General features: G+C 49.6%; 1 protein-coding gene across 1 annotated transcript; it reads left to right on the top strand.

Annotated features, from left to right (window-relative positions):
* The first annotated feature begins 6,291 nt into the window (after positions 1 to 6,291).
* LOC121836552 lies at positions 6,292 to 11,326 on the top strand. Its single transcript, XM_042291479.1, has 2 exons — positions 6,292 to 7,727; positions 11,041 to 11,326. Exons 1-2 carry the CDS (start codon positions 6,400 to 6,402, stop codon positions 11,324 to 11,326), a joined length of 1,614 nt encoding a protein of 537 aa, XP_042147413.1. The 5' UTR covers positions 6,292 to 6,399.
* The last annotated feature ends 6,771 nt before the right edge of the window (positions 11,327 to 18,097 follow it).

Below are 18,097 nucleotides of genomic sequence, written 5' to 3'. Positions count from 1 at the left end.
CACGACCCCGACGGAAGCGAAGACCGAAAGCTTGGTGGAACCAAGAGGTGGACACGGCGGTGAAGAGAAGAGAGGCGAGCCGATACCACCGCGGAATCGTAAAGAGGGGCAGGCGAGAGGAAGTCAACAGAGCCTGGGATCTCTTCAGAAGCTGCAAGCAGAAGGCAGCGGCTTGTATCCAGGCCAGTATACAACGGTGTGATCGACGATTTATGGAGGAACTTCGAAGAGCGGGAAAGAGTGCACCACAGCGCTTCTGGAGGAGACTACAATGGGAGGCCAGGTCAACGAACCACACCCAGATATTGAAACAGCCGGAAACCGGAGCAGAGATGTTGGGTATACAATGCATCCCCCTCATAGAAGAATGGTATGGGAACATGATCGGGGCAGAAGAACCAATGCCTGTGGAGGGAGATCAGGGAATCCCTGATGTGGACAATAAGGACCAGGGGCCGCCGGCAGAGCTTAGAGTAAGACCCACAGATGGGGAGCTATCAAAAGCGGCACGGAGGGTCGACGCAAAGACTGCAATGGGAAGAGACGAAATCCCCATGTCACTTATTCAGGGTCTGGGACCTAGAATGCGAGCCTTGGTGGCAGAAAACCTCACAGAGATCCTCGCGGATGCCCAAGTACCGGAGACATGAAAGAAACAAGAATGAAGCTCTTGTACAAGGGAAAAGGCGAAAAGACTGATCTCGGTAACTACCGGCCGATTAGCATCACATCAGTGCTTTACAGAATGTGCACGCAGATTATCAGAACGAGACTGCAGAAATGGGCCGAGGAAACGGAGGTGCTGGGAGAGCTGCAAAACGGTTTTCGAACAGGAAGATGCATAGAAGACAACCTATTTGTGGTAACACAATGCATCGAAGTGGCAGTCCAGGAGGGCAGACCACTTTACGCAGCTTTCCTGGACATTTCCAAGGCATACGACACGGTGGACCGGAACATACTCTGGAGTCGACTTCGACGGCTAGGAATAAACGAGGCAGATGTGAATCTGCTGCAGGCACTGTATGCTGGGGTCTCAGTGCAGATTGAGTGGGAGGGCCACATGACCAGGCGTCTACCAGTACCCAGGGGCCTGAGGCAAGGATGTCCACTATCCCCCCTGCTATTTATGTTGTACGTGGCACCGTTGGAGAAAGCGCTGGAGCAGTCGGGTGTGGGCTTCGACCTATCATACAGAGTGGAGGGAGCCTGGAAGCGGCAGAGAATACCGGCCCTCATTTACGCCGATGATGTGGTGCTCCTTGCCGGCTCGCCTGAGGACCTCCAGGTGCTTCTGGACATATGCGGGGAGCTCGCCACGCATTTTAGACTCCGTTTCAACCAGAGGAAGAGTGCGGTCCTAGCCTGGGGAGACCGAGATGGACCGAATCGGGAACCAGAGGAACAACGGTGGCACCTGCAGGGAGGGAGGTTGACAAGACAAAACACAGTCAAATACTTGGGAGTGACCCTGACTGCGGAGCCCGACTACCTGAAGGTCCATGAACGGGAGAAGAGATTGGGAGCGATAAGGGGGAAAGGAATCCTGGCGAAGAAGAGCACCTGGACGTTTAACAGGTTCGAGGTGGTGAGGGGTCTATGGAAGATGGCCATCGTTCCGGGACTCACGTACGCAAATGGCGTAATCGTCCTCTCATCGCAAACAAGGGCCTTCCTGGAGAGAAGACAGAGGGATGCGGGAAGAATGGCCTTGGCAGTTTCAAGAACAGCACCCAACGAGGGTGTCCAGGGGGACTTGGGCTGGTCGTCCTTCGAGGCCAGAGAAGCCAGCGCCAAGGCACTGTACGAGAGGAGGGTGCACAGACTCCCGGATGGGAATTGGGCCCACCGCACCCTGCGCTACATGATATACCAGGGAAGAGGCACCAAATGGATGCACCGCCTCCGAAGGCTGCGGGACCGCTATGGTTTCGAACCGATCTGTCTGGAGTCAGCGGGCGAGAGCCGGGAGGGCCCAGCGGCAATCAGAAAGGGCATCCGAGCAGTGGAGACGGAGAGATGGAGAGCGGGAGCGGCGGCGAAGCCGTCCCTCGCGATGTACTACGCGGAGAAGGAGGCCATAGGGAAAGAGCCCTGGTATGACAACTCGACAGGCAGTGGACTCCTCGCGGAGGCCCGCATGGGCACATTACGGACCCGGGTGTGGAGGGCCAGGTTCACGGAGGGACAGGAAAGGACGTGCACACTCTGCGGGCAGACCGACGAGACGATGGAGCACCTAGTGCTGCAGTGCCGGCACATTGTACCGGTCCCAAGTACAGAGGTGCTACCTGTAGCACTCGGTTTCCGAATCGGTGCAGAACAAGGAGAGGAAGAACAAAAGAACGTTCGATCGGCGGTAGACGTGACGAAGAGGCGGCTGGAGGTCTGGTGGAGGGAGACGCATCGGCGGAGGGAATGCAACCGGTCAGCGGAACATCAAGCGGAAGCGGAAGTCGCGGGAGGCGCGACAGGCTAGATCCAGTATCCGTTGCTGTTGATCGCCCGATACAAAGGGAAGAGCCGCAGACTCCAATCCAATCCAATCCAATCCAATCGTGTCGTGTTGTGTGGTCGTGTTGTGTGGTCGTGGTCGGCGGCGATTTGAAACCGCCGGGGTAAAATGTTTTTTTGCCGATTAGTGTAAAGGTGGCAGTGCGACGGATATCTTCCAGAAGGTGTATAGGCATACCGAGACCACTACCAGCGGACCACTTGGTTTCGGCGCGGAGCCGTTACCGTGGGGGCGATCAAGAAGTCGTCGTCGTCGTCGTGGTCGTGGTCGGCGGCGATTTGAAACCGCCGGGGTAAAATGTTTTTTTGCCGATTAGTGTAAAGGTGGCAGTGCGACGGATATCTTCCAGAAGGTGTATAGGCATACCGAGACCGCTACCAGCGGACCACTTGGTTTCGGCGCGGAGCCGTTACCGTGGGGGCGATCAAGAAGCCCTTCCTCCGGAGCGCTCAACGACCAGTTAGGCCTACCAACCGGGTGTAGGGCGCAAGTGTTTTTTTTCGACATGGCGTGTCGGGGCACGGCTAAACGACGGAATCTGGCGGTGGTGGCTGGGGCGTCTCGGAAACCAGGCAAGGGAGACACCTAACATCATGACTCCACGGAGGAAAACAATGACAACCAGTCAAATGGAAAAGGCAAAGAAGAGGGGAAAGCGAGACAAGGCGGCAGTGGAGTGCGAAGGCTGTGAGAAATGGGTGGATATCAGCGATCGAGACACCGTTCGAATCATGCACAGAGGCGGAGAACAGTACATACAAATGTAAGGAGTGCAAGGAAAATGAGGTGAGAAGAATCACCTTGGAGGAGGAGATCGAACGGCAAGTTAATGCCTTGAGAGAGGCAATGAGAGTGAAGCTGGAGGAGGCAAAGACTGAGAGAGCGGCCATAGAAAGTAGGATGTTGGCGAAGCTCGAAGAAGAGAAAACCTTGAGAATAGCGACGGAAGAGAAACTGAAAGCAATAATGCAGAAGGAAAGGAACAAGAGAGAAAAATTAGGGGAGGTGTTTAATGACTGGATGAAGTCATGTGAACCAGAGCAAATGACGGTCAACGGGGCTGAAAACGCGCCGCAACAGCTGGAACCGAGAAACGGGGTCAAAGAAAAGAAGACATACCACACAGACGGGAAAGAGACAGTTAGCTTTTCCCAAGAACGGGCGGGAAGTGGAGATCTGGATAAGGAGCAGGGGAGACAGACGACTGGAGGCCAAACACAAAGAAGCCAGCACAGGAACTACAAGGAGGCCCTCATGAGGCAGAGAGCAGACCCAGATGACGGGACAAAGAAACAGGACAAAGAGAAGAAAGTGGACAAGAGAGTCTTAGTGGTAGGGGACACCAATGCCTTCAAGATAAAGAGAGCCACACTGAAGGTGGTAGATTACGACAAGAAAGTTCACTTTGCAACTAAGCCGGGAGCACAACTGAGAGAGTCACTCGAGAGAGCAGAGAGGGATGGGAAAATATGGAATGCAGAGGCAGGAGTGGTGGTCATACATGCGGGAGTGACAGACGTGCAAGGCGAAGAATCGGTGGAAGAAATGGCAGCGGAGCTAGGGAAACGGCTTGAGGACTGGACCACGAGAGCCCCGAAACATTCTTTTATGGTGTATAAAGTCCCAGAAATCAAAGACAAGGGGGACCCACTTCAAGAGAGGTGCGCCAAGTGGAACAGGCTATCAAGAGAGATCAGCCAGCAGCTGGGACCGAGGGTGGAGGTGGTAAAGAACACAGGAACGGGAAACGACATGGAAGATGGCTGCTACAATAGAGATGCGGCAATTGAAGAGGGACAAGCACTGGGTAACAGACTAAAGAGTTTTTTAGGACTGAAATGCAAGGGGAAAAGCGTGACACCGATGAAAAGGCGACAGGAAAGAATGGAAGGCAGGCTGACTCTGGACCAGAGACTACAGCGACTCGAGGAACAACTCCAGAGGATGTGTCCCCCACAGGGCCATGCCCACTAAGAAGAGAAAGTAGGAGGGATGGTGCCTGCAACAACACGAGAGGCGGAAAACACAAAAAGGCACCAGACCGGGAAAGAAGGAAAAACAGACGAGCAAAAAAGAAAAAGAGGGAAGTGAAGATTGCCTTTTTAAACCTACAGGGAGGAAGGAAAGCAGGAAAATGGGAAGAGGCCTTTCAGATGTTACAAGATGATAAGATTGGAATGTTCGCAGTCACAGAAACCCACCTCAGGGATGAAGAAAGACCCCCGGATTGCGAAGGGCTCTTTTGGGATGGGGTAAACAGAAAGGACAGTGAGAGAAGGGGAGGGGGGGGGGGGGTAGGATGCTTTAGCGGGCCAGGCTGGCAGAGAGAAAGTCCAGAGTGCAGAGAGCACATGTGGTTGACGGGGACACAGGCGGGGAGAAAGGTGGCAGTGGCAGTGGTGTACCTGTGGACGGGGGCAGACAGCAGGGAGACAAACATCAAGCTAATCAAGTGCATTGAAAAAGACTATCACAACTTTGGGAGACCTACCATTATGGTAGGCGATTTCAAGGCACACCTAGAGGAGTTTGATGGGAGAACAGACGGTAATGGAAAGCTGCTGCAGGACATGGCGGAACACCTGGATATGGTAATCGTCAACACACAAGATAAATGCATAGGAAAGACGACATGGACGGCCAGAGGGATGAGCTCTACAATCGATTATTGCCTGGTGTCCCCAGACCTGTATGAAAAACTGAACTACATGGAGATAGACGAGGAAGGCGACAAGAGCTTGGGAAGTGATCACAACAGATTGCTGATCACTTTCGGAGGAAAGCCGACGGAAAAGAGAGTCAGCGAACCTATGAGACCACACCACATAATGTAAGCAGAAGCACAAACCATTGCGCAGAAACTGGAGGAAGAGGTGGAAACCAGGCAGGTGGAGACGTACGGGAACCTCATGCGGTGGTGGAAGGACCACCTGGAAAAACTGAAACGACCGACACGAGGGAAGAGGAGGAGAAAACGATGGTGGGATGTGGAGGTGAAGGAGGCCATTACAAGAAGGCAACTGGCAAACAGGACTCTGCGAGGGACCATCAGAAAACGAAAGGAGGAGAAGAAAGCCCCCCTACAGAAAGATTCAAGAGAATGGAGGGAGTACCAGAGCAGGAAAATAGAGGTGACAGCTTTTATTCAAATCAAAATGGCCAAGGTAGATAAGAGATTTTTGGAAGAACTGAGAGAGGAAGGACGTGAGGCCCCACTGAAGTTCTGGCGACATGTACAGGGCCAAACAGGTCGACCCAGGGAGGATGCTGTAATCAAAGACGATGCAACGGGAAAGGAACTGGACCCTGGAGAGACCAACCGGTACATTGAGAGGTGGATAGGGGACATGTTCACAGGGGACAGCCGACAAATGGACAGTGAGGAGGGGGAGACGGAGGACGAACTGCGGGAGCAACCGAGCAGAGAGGAAATCACGGAGAGGGCAGTCAAGAGGATAGGAGGAACCACAGCCACTGGAATGGACGAAATCCCAATGAGGCTGGTGAAGGAGCTGGGGCCAGAGACGAGAGCACTGCTGCGCGAGATCCTCAACCAGATCCTGAAGGAGGGATGGGTGCCGGAGGAGTGGCGAACCTCAAGACTCAGACTCATCTACAAGGGAAAAGGGCAAAAGTCAACGCTCGGAAACTACCGCCCCATAGCCATCACATCGGTACTCTACCGCGTGTTCACACAAATAATACGAGACCGACTGCAGACATGGGCAGAGGCAGAAGGAGTCCTGGGGGAGCTGCAGAATGGGTTCCGGTGGGGGAGACGCCTTGAGGACAATTTATTCGTGCTGACGCAGGCCATCGAGATTGCCCAGAAGGAGAACCGCCCCCTTTACCTCTGTTTTCTCGATATCAGCAAGGCTTACGACATGGTCGAACATCGAAAACTGTGGACGCAGCTGGCAGAGCGGGGACTCTGCAGAGAGTGGATAGACCTCTTGCGAGAAGTGTACAGAGGGACGACGGTGGTGGCACAGTGGCAGCAGGAGACAACACATCCAGTGACCTGCTCCAAGGGCTTGAGACAGGGCTGCCCGCTGTCGCCGCTATTGTTTATGCTGTACATAGCAGGAATCGAAAAGCGGCTGCAGGAGAGTGGGGAGGGTTTCTCACTGGAATATTCGGAAGGCGGGGAAAGGAAGGGAGGAAAACTCCCGGGACTCATCTACGCCGACGATGTGGTGCTGATGGCGGACTCGCTGCAGGGCCTGCAGGGGCTCATGAACGAGTGTGGTGCAATGGGAGAGGCCCTGGGGCTTAGCTTCAGTTCGCACAAATCTGGGCTGATGGCCTTTGGGGCAGCAGAGGAAAACGGGACCGCCAACCTGTCCATTCAAGCCAATCCTGTACCTGGGGTGGACCACTACAAATATCTGGGTGTAAACCTACAGAAGGGACACCACTACCTCCTAGAGCACGAGACGAAGGTCAAGGCGAAGAGCAGGAAGAACAAGGGCATAGCAACGGCCAGGGCCCTCTGGGGATATAACCGATACGAGGTAACCCGAGCGGTCTGGAAGATGGTGGCAGTGCCGGGGCTCACTTTTGGCAACTCAGTGTTGTGCCTGTCATCAGGTACCAGGCAATACCTCGAGGTCCGTCAGAGGGAGGTGGGAAGGTCGGCACTGGGAGCAAGCCGAACAGCACCGAACGAAGCCGTCCAAGGAGACATGGGCTGGTCCGGTTTTGAGGCCAGGGAGGCCCGAGCCAAGCTGGACTTCGAGCGACGCCTCAGCCGGATGAGCGAAGAGCGCTGGGCCAGACAGGTTTTCAAGTATGTACATCTTCGGTCCGTCCCAACCCGGTGGGTGCGACGGACGCGCCAGCTGGCACAGCGATACGAGGTCAACGGCCCACTCCTCTACCTAGCCGCGGAGCAGCCGGAACTGCAGCAGAGCATCCGCACGAGGGTGATCGAGAGCGAGACGCGGCGATGGGCGGAAGTGGCACGTCTGAAACCAGCGCTGGCCCTGTATGCCAGAGAGAAACAGGAGGTGAAGCGAATACCTTTCATGGACAACAGCAAGGGCAGTGCACTGCTTTCGGACGCCCGAGGCGGCATGCTGCGGACCCGCGTGTTCCGCGCGAAGTACATGGACATGGAAGTGAAGTGCGTCATGTGCGCGCAGGGAGCAGACGAGACGGCGGAACACGTCATACTGGAATGCACGGGTATAAAGCCGGACGTGACGTACGAACCAGACATGGCGGTGGCGCTGGGTTTCGGGGCGTTGACGAACAGTACGACGCCGATAGCTCGCAGCCAGTGGAGGTGACAAAGAGGAGACTGGAGTGTTGGTGGAGGAGAGCAAAAGAACACAACTAAGTTTTTGGCTAGTGTAGCTACTAGCCAGGCTAGATCCAGCGCTCCTGAGATCCCCCGATACAAAGGGGTTAGCCCCAAATCCAATCCAAAATCCAAAGCCGCCATGAGAAAGGAAGGCATAGGAAGCGAGCAAGCCGGCCGTGTCGCGGCGGTCGCCTATTGTTCGCCGCGACCTGGCGGTGCCGCGGTAGCCGCCGCAGGAACATCGGGCAGCAATGGCGACGAACAGCACGGCGGACAGTGTCCCCGTCGTGATTACGACGGAATTTAAGGCAGCTATGAGTTCGGAAAGTTCCTTCTGAAGCCGGTGCCGCCGGCTCAGAATCATCGCGAAGTAATAGCAACGAACAGCACACAGGACAGTGGGCGACTAAGAATCCGGAAAGCTTCTTCGGTAGCCGGTGCAGAATCATCGGGGGGGAGCAGTGGTGATATAGCAGCACAGCAGACAGTGTTCCCGGGGTGACTACGACGGGGTTTAAGGCGGTTACGAATCCAGAAAGCTTCTTTCGTGGTGCCAATATGACGAAGAGAAAACTGTTTCATGAATCTGGCCGCGTGTGCGACGGGAAGGAAGTCCGTTTCAACGGACAAGTGGATGTCACGGAGCGCCGTACTCTGCAAACAAAATTAAGCGCGCCCGCAAAAATGTTTTGTTGGCGTTGAGTGGACTGCGGTAATTATGTACGTTTATTTCTGAATCAGCTTGACAATAACTGGGCGATTTTTTTTCGCGCCGTTCCGCGATTCTCTTTACTATCTTCCTGTGCTTCCTTTAGGCTGATGGAAACATCCAACGGTAGGCTTAGGAGGGCGACCGCATTCCGCTTCTCGATTCCGGTGAAGTATTTGCTGCATACTTTAGAGTTTGCCGCCGGTGTCGATGCTGTTCCATCGTCGCTAGAAGAATAAAAAAGTTAATTGTATTATTCGTCAGCAGCTTAAACAAAGCGCGAACTGGAAGGTAAGAAACACCACTAACCTGTATGGACGCACAAGTCGTACCCAGGTCGCGCAGTACTTCGCCTCGTAGAGCTTCGAAGGGACGATGTAGTACTTCGTGCCGTCCGCGATCTTGCCGACCACGCAGCAATTCTTGCGGCTTTCTTGGTGCGGAATAGCCATCTCAGAAATTACAGCGCTAACCCACTACAACGCACAACCAACGCAGCGACTGGCAGAAGATGCCCGATGCAACGGACCCGTTTGCCGCTAGGGGCGCCCTGGTCGGGGCTTGAGTTAGATCCGCACGGTTCCTATAGAGAACGGAATCTCCGCACTCAACGACATGCCTGCGCTTCGCTCCAGGTCGTCTTTCCTATAACCGGTTGGGAGAATAACCTTGCCGTTGTGCCGTAACTCAGTGAGCAGCGCATTCTCGATTTTTATTCTGAAAGAACGTCCACAGAAAGAAGCTACGATCGAGGCTACAATTCGAGCAATGTTGACATCGCTGGAAAACAGGATCACGCGCCAACTTGACGTCGCAGAAAGACAAACCAAACGCATTGAAACTGTCAGGTCATCACGCTCGTGTGCGGCGTCCGACAGAAACGTCTCGTGACAGCGCGTTAAATTTTGATCGCAACAAAAGCAACACAGCGACACGCGAAAATTTCTGTTCACATCGACAAACTCCGGCAAAAGCACTAGCTGCGTGATCGGCGAGCTGAACAGGCCTGTCTTGTAGCGAGAGTACGTTCTTTACAGAACAAAAAGGAAAGAAATTGAAGTACCAAGAAAGCGACCGAGCGACGCAGCTTAAAAGATTGTCCAAATAAATCGCACGACTAAAGACGCGAACAACGTGACGCGTACGCGCAGTGCACTTCAAACTTAACGCCGCCACTGTGTTCCGAAACATTAAGCTCGGCTCGGCTACTTAGTAATAAATTTGTCACCAAAACGTTTGGGATGCCTTCTGAGGATGGGATAGAAATCGGGAACCCAAACAATCTTCAGATAGTTCATTCGGCTGCCGCAGGGACTGTTAGAAATGACAAATGCCGTGGCGGCATTAAGTTTGAGGCGCACTGTACCTTTCGTCCGGACCACCCTGGTCCGGACTCGTTCGTGTATCGGGGCCGCTTACAGAGCGGAACGCAGCAGTGGGTAGGCACATTGATTCAGTGTCGAAACCATCGTATAGAAACTGCATGAGCAGCTCGCAAAGCAGACGAGAGCTTCCTTTCTAATGGCGTCCACGTGGGATGTGCTCAGTCTTGCCACCATGGGAAGTACAGTGTTGCCCGACATTCTGCAAAGCCTCTATCTTGAAAGGAAAACACCTTACGCCGCCATTTTGGGTCCAGACAGGCACTCCGAACCGAAGTAAATTTTTAAGATTTCTTGATTTTTTTTAATCAACTTTAAATTAAAATTTGACTAAGAAACTTTTTCTACTTATTTTCATAAACCTTATACTCGACTAGGTTGCATTGCAACAGTAAATAATTATTCGGACAGTTTTTAATTAAATGGTGAATATGACACTTTCTTCAGAAGCTGCCCTATATATCAACTTGTAGTCTGTTCACGGTCAAGGGTTTTCCTCCTCAAGATGGATAGGAAAATTCTTGCAGCAGTTAGGGACTTCCTCCACCTCCCCAATGATAGCCCCTAGCATTGTTTTACTCGGCGGTCGATGATGGTGGGCTCGGGGTTCACTGTATGACAACGATGATCCCCCGTATCCGCTATCGTCGACTGCTGAATTTGGAGGAGAAAAGTGACTTTATGCTAGAGCACATGGTGGAGTTAGAGACTTGGAGGAAAATATTGGAGAAGGCTGAGAGAAACACCAAGTTTGTGGAAATGCTTATCAGAAGGAGAGTCCAGGAGAAAGACTTCTGGAGGAGTGCTCTCGTGGGCATGGTGCATGGTCATGGTTTGCGTGAAGCAAGGACTGCGGCAAAAGCACTGTGGGTCAGAGACCCCCTGAAATTCTTGTCTGGAAGGGAGCATGTGGACCTCACCAAACTCAGGATCTAGATGTGCCCGGGGGCAAAACAAAGACCGTAGGTGTCGAGCTGGGTGTGCGGCTCCGGAAACCCACACTCACACTGGTCCAGATATGTCCCAGCACCTACTCAGCACGCCTCAAAAGACACAACTGCATGGTCTCCTGGCTTATGTCAAAGTTACATTCAGAGTCCTTTCAGATGACCGAAGAACCAAGGGTCAGGTTTGGCAATGAGACTCTAAAGCCAGACCTGGTTTTAGTTCAGGAGGAGCAAGCAATAATTGTGGACGCTCAAGTGATTGGCGAATACAAGTCCCTGAACTCACTATATGCCGAAAAGGTTCGGAAGTACTCGAGACCCGAATTCATTGAGGCGATCAAAAGAGATTTCTCGGTACGGAGAGTTGGCGCCTATGCCCTAACAGCTACCGAAAGGGGTATCGTGTGGCCAAAATCAGCTGATCTTTTGGTCTCGCTGGGCCTTTCGCGTCGAGATGCGTCATTTTAGGCCTGCTTGTGGCAAGAAGTACACTACGCTGCCACTATCATTTTATGCGGGGGACGCAGCGAGCATGGCGGCGCACCCCCTAGTTTCATGTGTTGCGTACTGCTAACTTCGTAGCATCTGACGTACCGCTGTGAGCAGTTGAGCTGCTGTTGTGTTTATTCCTTTTGGTGTTCTCTTAAAAACTTTAGCGTTACCTTTCTTTCTTTTTTGAAAAACTTGTATAATGTTGTACTGTGACGAAAAATTGTGACCTTTGTGAGTTACACTGGGACAATAGGTGGTAGCACTGGGGTAGTTGCATTCTGTCAGTGTTCGTTTCTTGCTGTTATTTTCACGTGTTAAGTGTTATACTTTTCTTTAAAAAAATGTATAATGTTGTATCGTGATAGCTTGCCATTTCCCCTCGGTGTGTTTCTCTTTCTTATTCGCCCCATTTTTGTCTTTGAACGTGCTTGCTGCATATTTTTGGGTCTCTGCCAACACCACCTAGACAGAAGGCTTCCGCATGGTTTCTTCTTCCTCTATGAAGCGTCATCACAGTCGGATCGCGCTCGGTCGGCTATTGGACCCGAGCTCGACCTTCGACGCGCTGATTGGCCACGAGCCGCAGCCGAACACTGACGCAGCACTCGTGCCCAATCTCTCGCCTCGATCGATCTGACTATGATGACGCGTGTGGAGGCCTTCTGTCCAGGTGGTGTTGTCTCTGCCGTGCTGGCAAGTGTTCTCGGTTTAAGCTTTCCGTAGGAAAAAAGCGAATGTATTGAGGAATGGTCTTCAATAAACAATTTTGTGTGCGTGTGTGTGTGTGCGTGCGCGTACGTGCGTGTGTTTTCTAGAAATAGCAAGTCGCCCGCTGTATTTTTTTGTTCTTTTGGTTTTAATCGTATTTCGATGGGCCTTCGCTGTCTTTCTCCTCTTCAACTCAGTCGTGCGAGGAAGTCGTTCGGGCGTGCGATGTGGGCAGATTGCCGTTTCGATCTGGATGAGCATCGTACCGGCGTGCGGTCGTGTATCAGTACTGCGTGATATCCGGTAAAGACTCCAAGCTAGCAGTCGTGCTGCACTGGATAAATTTCTCATCTTCAGAGGGTAACAATCATCATCATCATCATCATTTATTTTCCCTGAGGGCCCCAGGGGGCATTATACAAGGGAGTGAACACAATAAAAACATCAACAAAAATAGTTAATAAAAACACGCTGTAACCTATACTTGTATTTCAGAAAGAAAGAGGTTAACGGCTGCAGCCAACTTGTTAGTGTCAGTCATGTTTACAATGAGGTCAGGTAATGAGTTCCAATCGTCAATAGCAGCATATTCTTGCAGACTAAACTCCTGCTGCCTAAGCGACTAAGGACTAATTGGTTTTTTTTTTCTGGGTAGTTTGCTAGTACACTGTGCGCTGCCGTCACGCTGTCACTGTTGCTTGCTGGCTGATTGACTTCAGATGTGAGTACTGTACTTTGGTACTGTTTCCAAGCGCCTGTATAACCACGTAATTTTCATTGAACGGTGTTTGCATTCGAAATTCAAGATCACAAAACGAAATTAAGCCCATATTTGTTTTGCTGTCCTCATTTCCGCAGCACGGCTTCTGATGACCTCTTTTCTTTCTTTTTCCTCTTTTTCTTAATGCGGATGACACTAAGTAACTTTTTTTCTTCTTTTTAATGACTGAGAGTTTTGGGCTATCTTTTGGAACTGGTTTAAAGTGGCTTGCGCTTGATGGAACTGGTAACCGAACCGTTATTTCAAACACATCACTGAACCAGAACCAAACCGGAACAAAACTCAATGCTACTGAACCCGAACCGAACCGGAATAATGAACAATTCGACTCCCTGCTTTGAACCCGCGTTTACGTTTTAAGGCAGGTTACCCTGTACATGCTGGTAAACTGGTCCTGAAAAAGCCTTCCCTTTCATCCCCGCATCAGTATCGAGAAGCAATCCGGCCAGCCTGACCTGCAACATACCCGGACTGTCCGTCACTCTCCTTCTGTGATCACCGCTGCACTTCGGGACTTCCACTATACCTTGGTGCCCTTTTGGCTGTTCATTCGCTCTCCCCTCCCTAAAGACCGAACAAAATCGGCAGCCCAACGTCTTGCGTTTTCGCGATGCAAGCATTAGTGTGTTTCAAAATTTTCCGGGTGTTTGGTACGCTCTTTGAAGTTTGTAGTTTTCGTTATGTTGTGTTCTTTCATACAGCCCTGGGTACCCGGCTATACGTCGTTCAGCCTTACGTTGACAGTGCGGTGGAGGCTACGCGGTAGTGGGACCAATGATACGTCTATCTTTCGCCACGTGACCACGCTTCAGCCCGTACCCACGCGCACACCGCGGGGTCAGGTGACGGAAGGAAGGCGCTTGATTGTTCCGTCGATCGCGGACCGGCGCTCGCCATCCGGGGCAACATTATTTTTGCGAATCGAGCATTGTTGTTATGATTACTGGAATTCAAAGCTTGCAAGGACGATTTTGTAACCAAATTTTCACTATTCTATCGCGCTTGGTGACGAAACTCGCGTCGGTAGTTTTTTTTTTTTCTAATAAAACGACAATAACGATTTTTTTTTTTTTTTTTGTACTGGAGTTGCCATAATAAAATGGTCTTCCCATAAACGTGGTTTCTGACTGCCAACAAATGTAGAGGGAATTGTTTCCCGAGGTAGCAATGCTTTCTGCGTGAATTAACGTGTTTGCGAGAGAACGACTGAACTGAATAATATTTCTCGACGCATCTAGGTATCAAACGATGTTGTGGGAATGGTCAAAGCCTAGCGCAGTAGTTTAATTCCTGGAAACATTTCTTGGGGAAAAGTATCAACATTTTTTTTATACTACGGGCCGGCCGCTACACTCGATCTGCGCCCTCCGTCCTGTAATTTCATCACTATGGTCACCGGCAGAGCGTGTCTTCCTTAGATGTCCGTCCTTGAAGGCGTATTAACACAAGGGAGAAATCCCGGAGATTTCTCCACGGCACGCGCATCCCGCGACGAAAACGTCAGGTTTTGCAATGTGCAAAAGCCTCGCGTTTTCGTCTCGTGATGCGCGCACGTCGAAGAGAAATCCACGGGATTTCTCCCTCGTGTGAATACCCTTTGAGCAGGAACTCGGGTTCCTCCGCCGTGTTTTGAACGCACGTGCACGCTTGGAGCTCACGAGACGCTGGAGTGTTGTTGAAGGTTGGAAGCTCGTGCTGTTGGCGGGTCTACCGAAAGACGTCCCAGACGCTTTAACCCTGTGAATGACATGCAGACACCGACTTTGTAAGACGCGCGGCGAACGCAATGCTAACTATCGGCGACGCCAAGATGCATGCTTCTGTGGTGTGGCCGTGTACTGTGGTTATGCTTGAGCGTGTTTGTCACTTGGGACGGTTTGTAAGGATGACATTATGTGCAAGGACTCGTCTTTCAGGGGGTGGTGTAGACAGAAAGGTCGGTTCACCCACTTGCAACCAACTACGACCGATTCCGAGAGAACCGGTTTTTAAGCCTCTTAGAATCACGCCGCGCAGCAGCAATGGCGGTTGTAAGCGGCTTAAAACCCCGTTGCCTTAGCAACCCGTAAAAGGATCAACGTCGCAAGCCGTTGCAGTCGCACTCGGTCCGCACTCACGCAAGTGTGTGAGCCAGCCTTCAAGGCTCGTTCACACAGTTGCATTGGGGTGCGACTGCAACCACTTGCGTATATTGTTAAGACTACTTGCGTCGACCTGTTCCTATGGCGACCCTTACGACGAGCCAGTGGGGAGGCGCTATGCTGCACGACGCAACGCAGCGCAACGCAGTCGACGCAACTGTGTGAACGAGCCTTCGCGCTGTTGCAACCAACTACTAGACCGACAGAACCGGTTTTTAAGCCTCTTACAATCGTGCCGCGCAGCAGCAATTGCGGTTGTAAGCGACTTAAAACCCCTTTGCCATAGCAAACCGTAAAAAGATTAACGTCGCAAGCCGTTGCAGTCGCACTCGGTCCGCACTCACGCAAGTGTGTGAACCAGCCTTTACGCTGGTACTGAAACTTTTCAATTCGCTCCGTCGAGTGCGCTTCTCATATGACAAAACGTCACTGCAGGGAAGCGACATTCGCAGAGCGGGCATTCTGCGAAGTTGGGCACTGCGTGCTGCATGGTTACAGTTTCTAGGGGATCGTGAACCGATTAAGATATTTTTATCCATTACTCGGTACCCTTTGAGTAATTAAATGATATGTTAATTTTTGCAACGTGAAGAGTGCTAGGAATGTTGAGGTAGTGCAAAGTTAGAACTAAATAACATACATATGTGAAACACAATAGCTGGGATTTGTTTGGACAAACCAAAAATTCCACAAAACAACCTCGAACTATTTTTTTTTTTTCAAGTTCCGATTTCGTATTATTTGCGGTTTATATTTTGGCACATTTTTTTGTAGTATAAAAATCGGAACTAAAAAAAATAGTTCCGCACATTTTCTTTAAAAAATAATAATAAATAAATAATTGTGGACATTTGCGACACAGAAATTGCGAATATACTTCTGACAATACCAGACTTGTAATTTGGGTACAATAAATACGTTCGGTTGTTAAATACAGTATTCAACGATTTTCGCATGTTCCAAGTTTCGTGCGAATTTCGATTTGTTTTTCACACATGTGCGCAAAAAAAAAAATAAAAAAAAATAAAAAAAAAAATATTAACTGAAAATCAGAAGAAAATTTAAACACGCGACAATTGTTCCACGTTATTTAAAAATAAGAACGGGTGTACTTATTGCGCATAAATCGCATACATGGTTTTGTTTAAAAAAAGTACTTGCGATTTCCCTACGATAAATTCCAGCGAATGAAAAATTAAAAAAAAAATATATATATATTTTTTTTTGTGTGTGTGATTTGTATTTCGATGGACATTCGGTTAGTTTTTCGCAGCGACACGAAAACAGCAGCTTTTTTAGCGATATGAAAGCAGTAGGTTTTACAAAGTCATTTAGTTTGATTTATTGGTTTGTATAGCGTACATTTAAACTCCACTATCTGATGCCAGAATTAGAGGACAGAAAGAAAAGTACTTTTTTTCTGACGTTAAGATGCAAGCTGCTAAGTAATATTTATGTCATCGAAAAATCTTCAATACAAAACACAGTCCCAATAAAAATAAATATTCTCGAGGAAGCTATACAGCAGCTATAACACAGCGTTTCGACATATTTATTTTTTATTTTGTGAGTAGAGGTTGTCATATAGGCACGGATTTTTATGAAACTGCATTAATAAATTACGCGAGAGGCTACCTGAATAGGAGATAAGAGAAAGGTAGCATAAAGGACGAAGACTGGAGAAAACATTCTGTACCGGCTTCGTCCTCTACGTCTGTTTTCTTTTCTCCCTGTAACTTACCTGCTCGCTCTACTTCGTTGGGTTTAACTGAATAATTCCACGTATCTATTCATTATGCGATTACATTTTCCGCATCGTGCCTGCTCCCACAGGAGAAGCGAACCGCCATTACCGTCGTCAGTTCAGTATTGTAGTAGCGAAGCTTGAACAAAGAACAAAACCACATACCTCCAAAAAAGTTGCATTGTAGCAATGAAGAGAAGATACGCTTCTGAATAGTGACTTATTCAATAGATGGCACATTTCACTAATGGAAAGAGTGCGCTGTCTCGAGTATCATTCGAGGAGCGGTTTCTTGCCCTGCCGCGTCTTCGCATGGGTTCGTAGGAAACGCCAATTCGTGTGTGCGTTTTAATTTTCCGATGTTTTGTTATACGTAACGTGTGCGTCTAGAATAAAACATTAAAATCAGGCGAATATACATTCATATAGACTTTGCTTTTGTACTAGTCTGGCTTTGCTTTTGTACTGGTACTACTCCAGAGTTTTTTTTTATTTTTTTTTTATCTACTGCTCATTTGGACGTAACGAAGGTGTTTACCATGCCGTCGACTTGGTACGACCGCGCTTTGACACAGTTTCCACCTTTTTATACTTAATCTTTCATTCTTGTATGGTATAAACGTAGGCGGTACGACTGTTGAAACGTGGAGTAAACAAATTAATATGTAGTTTTATGAACTTTAATTAGTAACCTGACGTTTTACTTAATTAAGAAAGCAAAATAAAGGTTCAGATGCTCATTTTCCACATTGCCGTTAAAATTCCTTACAAAAATTATCATTGAGTTCCAATTGAGTTTCTAATGTATTCTTATAGAGTACATTAGAACTCAACTGAAACTCATTGATAATTTTTGTAAGGGATATGAGAAATATTGCTGAAGCGTGTCATTAAATGAAGGAAGCAGCTATTTCAATCGGATTAATAACTGCAGCGTTTTAACTGTAGCCGTTACAACGTGCAGGAAACATTTGATATAATACAGTATAAAAACGTATTCCGGTGCTGAAAATCTCACTGCAGCACCAACTGCTACCACTACTACTGTTTCCTACTCCGACTGCTCTGCTGCTGCTCCTCCTCCCCTTACTACTACTATAACTGCTAGTACTACTCTTAGCGCTGCTGCTACTACGTAACTGCTAGTACTACTACTACTGTTAGTGCTGCTACTACTACCACTACTGCTGTGTGACCACCACTACATCTGCTACTATTACTAATAGTACTTTCTATTACTACAACTGATGCTGCAATTACTACTACTACTGCTACTACTACTATAGATACTAAAACTACTTCTACCACCACCACCACCACTATTATACCCAGTGACAAGGTGAGAAGGGAAGGTATAGAGCTTCAGTTGTCCC

The sequence above is a fragment of the Ixodes scapularis genome, unplaced genomic scaffold (assembly GCF_016920785.2).
Source record: "Ixodes scapularis isolate PalLabHiFi unplaced genomic scaffold, ASM1692078v2 PGA_scaffold2__306_contigs__length_199485367, whole genome shotgun sequence".
NCBI classification, from domain to species: Eukaryota; Metazoa; Arthropoda; class Arachnida; order Ixodida; family Ixodidae; genus Ixodes; species Ixodes scapularis.
The sequence above is the reverse complement of the archived record's forward strand: the minus strand, read 5'-3'. Positions and strand labels throughout refer to the sequence as shown.

What these genes read in the sequence shown, in the direction of transcription:
- LOC121836552 (XM_042291479.1), top strand. Translation starts at nt 6,400, where the DNA reads ATGGTCGAACATCGAAAACTGTGGACGCAGCTGGCAGAGCGGGGACTC. An exon ending in AAGCCGGACGTGACGTACGA is followed by an intron (nt 7,728 to 11,040) that starts ACCAGACATGGC and finishes ACCAAGGGTCAG; the next exon opens with GTTTGGCAATGAGACTCTAA.